Below are 3,491 nucleotides of genomic sequence, written 5' to 3' on the forward strand. Positions count from 1 at the left end.
ATTGGAGAAACAGAGGGAGAGGCAGCGAGAGAGTGGGACAGAGACAACAAGAATGGCATCAGTAAAACTGGGTGGTGCATCTGATGTTGCAGCCGTCACTTCTGAGATTCAGGATATTGTCGAGTCAGTAAGTAACCTTTCTCCATATCCACCTTACCCTGTAGAACAAACCAGACCAATCCACTCCACATTTCACCAGCCCGGGATACCGCTGAGTCTTTGATGAAACAGGGGTGCTCGTTTTCAAGATAATGCCGTGAGTTACAGATTTCACATGACATTCATGTAGGGCATGGTCCCGGAATGGAGTAAAGTTAGAATGAATTGGTGAAACCTTGGAACGATGTGATTGAGAGAAAAATGTTCCTCCTTCAAGACGTTGGCAACAGCTCAACTTACAACACTGCCTGTGGGTTGGTTTAGTCACACAGTCAGAGAGATGTACAGCACGGAAACAGATCCTTCAGTCCATCCTGTCCATGCCGACCAGATATCCCAACCAAATCTCGTCCCGCCTGCCAGCGTCGGGCCCATATCCCTCCAAACCCTTCCTAGTCATAAACCCATCCAAATGCCTCTTAAATGTTGCAGTTGTACCAGCCTCCACCACATCCTCTGGCAGCTCATTCCATACACGTACCACGCTCTGGGTGAAAAAGTTGCCCCTTAGGTCTCTTTTATGTCTTTCCCCTCTCACCCTAAACCTATGCCCTCTAGTTCTGGACTCCCCGACCCCAGGGAAAAGACTTTGCCTATTTATCCTATCCATGCCCCTCATAATTTTAAAAACCTCTATAAGGTCACCCCTCAGTCTCCGACACTCCAGGGAAAACAGCCCCAGCCTGTTCAGCCTCTCCCTGTAGCTCAAATCCTCCAACCCTGGCAACACCCTTTTAAATCGTTATCACACAGAGAAGTAGGTAGTCAGTACTGACCCTGAGACAGTGCAGTGCTCCATTGGCACTAACGCTCTGACAGTGCAGCATTCCCTCAGTACTGACCCTCTGACAGTGCAGCACTCTCTCAGTACTGACCCTCTGACTGTGTAGCACTCTCTCAGTACTGACCCTCTGACTGTGTAGCACTCCGTCAGCACTGATACTCTGACAGTGCGGCACTCCCACAGTACTGACCCTCTGACAGTGCAGCACTCCCTCAGCACTGACCCTCTGACAGTGTGGCACTTCCTCAGTACTGACCCTCTGACAGTGTGGCACACACTGAGTACTGACCCTCTGACATTGCAACACTCCCTCAGCACTGACCCTCTGACAATGCAGCACTCCCTCAGTACTGACCCTCTTACACTGCGACAATCTCTCAGTACTGACCCTATGACCATGAGTGTGCCCTTCACTAATGCTGACATTTTCTGTTTTACTCCATTGTGTCTGTCCCCAGTTGAAGTCTGCAGTTGAGCAAAAGTTGAATCGATCTCTGAATGTTTATCGCGCAATCTCATATCGCTCACAAGTGGTTGCTGGAACAAATTACTTCATCAAGGTTTGTAAATACATACACCCTGTATTCCTCTGACAGTTTTATCCTCACAGAATCCATCCAAAAGCTCTGTCTACAAACCAGATAAATGACAAAGTGCTGTGACTATTCAGTCCCTGGAGCCTGCTGTGCGATTCACTCAGGATCTGATTGTGTCCAGAGTGCCTCTATGTACTGACCCACCAGGATGTTGTCCTTCCTGCTTATCGCTATTCCTGCCTTTGTGATCTGCTGTCACAGTCATTTCTCTCTCACCTCATCCTTACACATCGACCCTCGCACTCACATCTTCCAACTCTGTATCAGACAACCCCCTTCCTGCTGTGCTCCGTGATACCTTCTCTGCTGATATCCAATCTACTGACATCCTGACCACAATCTTCCCTCTCGTGTTCCTACTTCACATCTCAATCCAACCTGCACTTCACTGTTCGCTGCTTTAAAGTCTTATTGTTCCCTCCTTCAATGAATATTGAGATCACTTCATTGGGAAAACTCACTCTGTTCAGTGTTTGAAGTTTGCACTCTGTTTCATTCAGTTTCTCTGTTATTTCAATGAATCAATGTCTCACGTCACTGGGATACATTATTTGGGGTATATTTGATCACAGATTTCTGTAATGCTCCCCCCCCCCCCCCGTAAATGATGAGAGAGATGGGTGGAAATCTATGAGCTCATGGGTAACTCGGGAGGGACGGGAGGGGGTCAGTACTGAGGGAGTCCCGCACTGTCAGAGGGTCAGTACTGAGGGAGTGCTGTACTGTCTCGGGGGGGGGTGTTCTCCGAGTTTCTGTGAGAAATCTCCTTCATCAACTTATTGCTGTCTTTTTATTTTGAAGGTCGCGGTTGGGGATCCTGATGAATGCATACACATGAGGGTGTATCAGCCACTGGTCCATACTGGTGAGAGTGTGTCACTGGTCAGTATCCAAACGGACAAGAGGCTGCTTGATGAGATTGAGTACTTCTAGGAGAGAGCCAGCGCATTGCCTGTGTCACCCTCCCCTCACGCTCAAATACCATTTATCAACAAACGCCCTGCTTTTTGCCTCCCTTTCCCTCCTGACCACTGGACTCTCCCTGCCTCACAGCTGTCCCTCCCCCAAATACACTGGAGTGCTTCAAGAAGGCAACTCTCTATAACCTTCTCCAGACCAATTAGTAACAGGGCAACAAATGTTAGCTCGGTGTTTATGACTAATGCTCCACGGGATTAATGATTCCCACGCAAAAACCCACTTCACCGTTCTCACAAAACATCTCCAGCTAGAAAAGCCTTAATGCCGTGCTCATGGGATCTTGCTGTGCACCCCCAGAGCAATCTAACTCGCTAAAGGACATCAGAAGATCTGACCAGCTCTCATGATAGGGCAGGCTGCCCTTGGAATCCCCTTACCGAGAGTGACTCGACACTTCAACTGTAACCACATCGCAAAGCATTCAATAAAAGCATTCTGAAGCATTTACTTGTGGCCAATGATTCTTTCAATTTTGGAAGTGAGATCAGATGGATTCGAGAATCAATTGCTGAGTGCCCTGATGGATACCAGCTTCTGTCTGAATGCAAGGAAGGTGGTGTCTGACAGATGATCATTTGTCAGTTGGATTTTGTAGTCGAGCTGAAATAGAGGTGTGGATTGCAGTTCTGTGAAAGGCTATTTTTTAATGGTCAGACAGTCATCTGGATCGGTGTACTAAAGGTATCATTTCCAACTAGTCCCATGACCTTCGACATGTCAGGTATCTATGGTGATAACTGATGTAGTAAAGGTGACAGTTTGATGACATACAGGGAAAAAGACCAAGACTCACAAACAGGTCGAATACAGTTCTGAACCACCGTGTTTTCAGAGTAGAAAGACTGGGTTAGCCCAGCGGAAGAGAAGTCTGCTCATGTGCAGGAAAACCCCAGCTCAGGAGAATCTTTTGCAAAGTCTCGACACCGTGAGAGTTTGTGTCGACTTTTCTCAGACTGTCAGAACGGGAAAAG

The 3,491-nt window shown here is 47.7% G+C and overlaps 1 protein-coding gene across 1 annotated transcript; it reads left to right on the forward strand.

The window, feature by feature from the left end:
* LOC140468446 (cystatin-B-like) lies at nucleotides 1–2,965 on the forward strand. The gene is made up of 3 exons (XM_072564538.1): nucleotides 1–127; nucleotides 1,402–1,503; nucleotides 2,341–2,965. Exons 1-3 carry the CDS (start codon nucleotides 53–55, stop codon nucleotides 2,470–2,472), a joined length of 309 nt encoding a protein of 102 aa, XP_072420639.1. The 5' UTR covers nucleotides 1–52; the 3' UTR covers nucleotides 2,473–2,965.
* The last annotated feature ends 526 nt before the right edge of the window (nucleotides 2,966–3,491 follow it).

The sequence above is a fragment of the Chiloscyllium punctatum genome, chromosome 47 (assembly GCF_047496795.1).
Source record: "Chiloscyllium punctatum isolate Juve2018m chromosome 47, sChiPun1.3, whole genome shotgun sequence".
Lineage (NCBI taxonomy): Eukaryota > Metazoa > Chordata > Chondrichthyes > Orectolobiformes > Hemiscylliidae > Chiloscyllium > Chiloscyllium punctatum.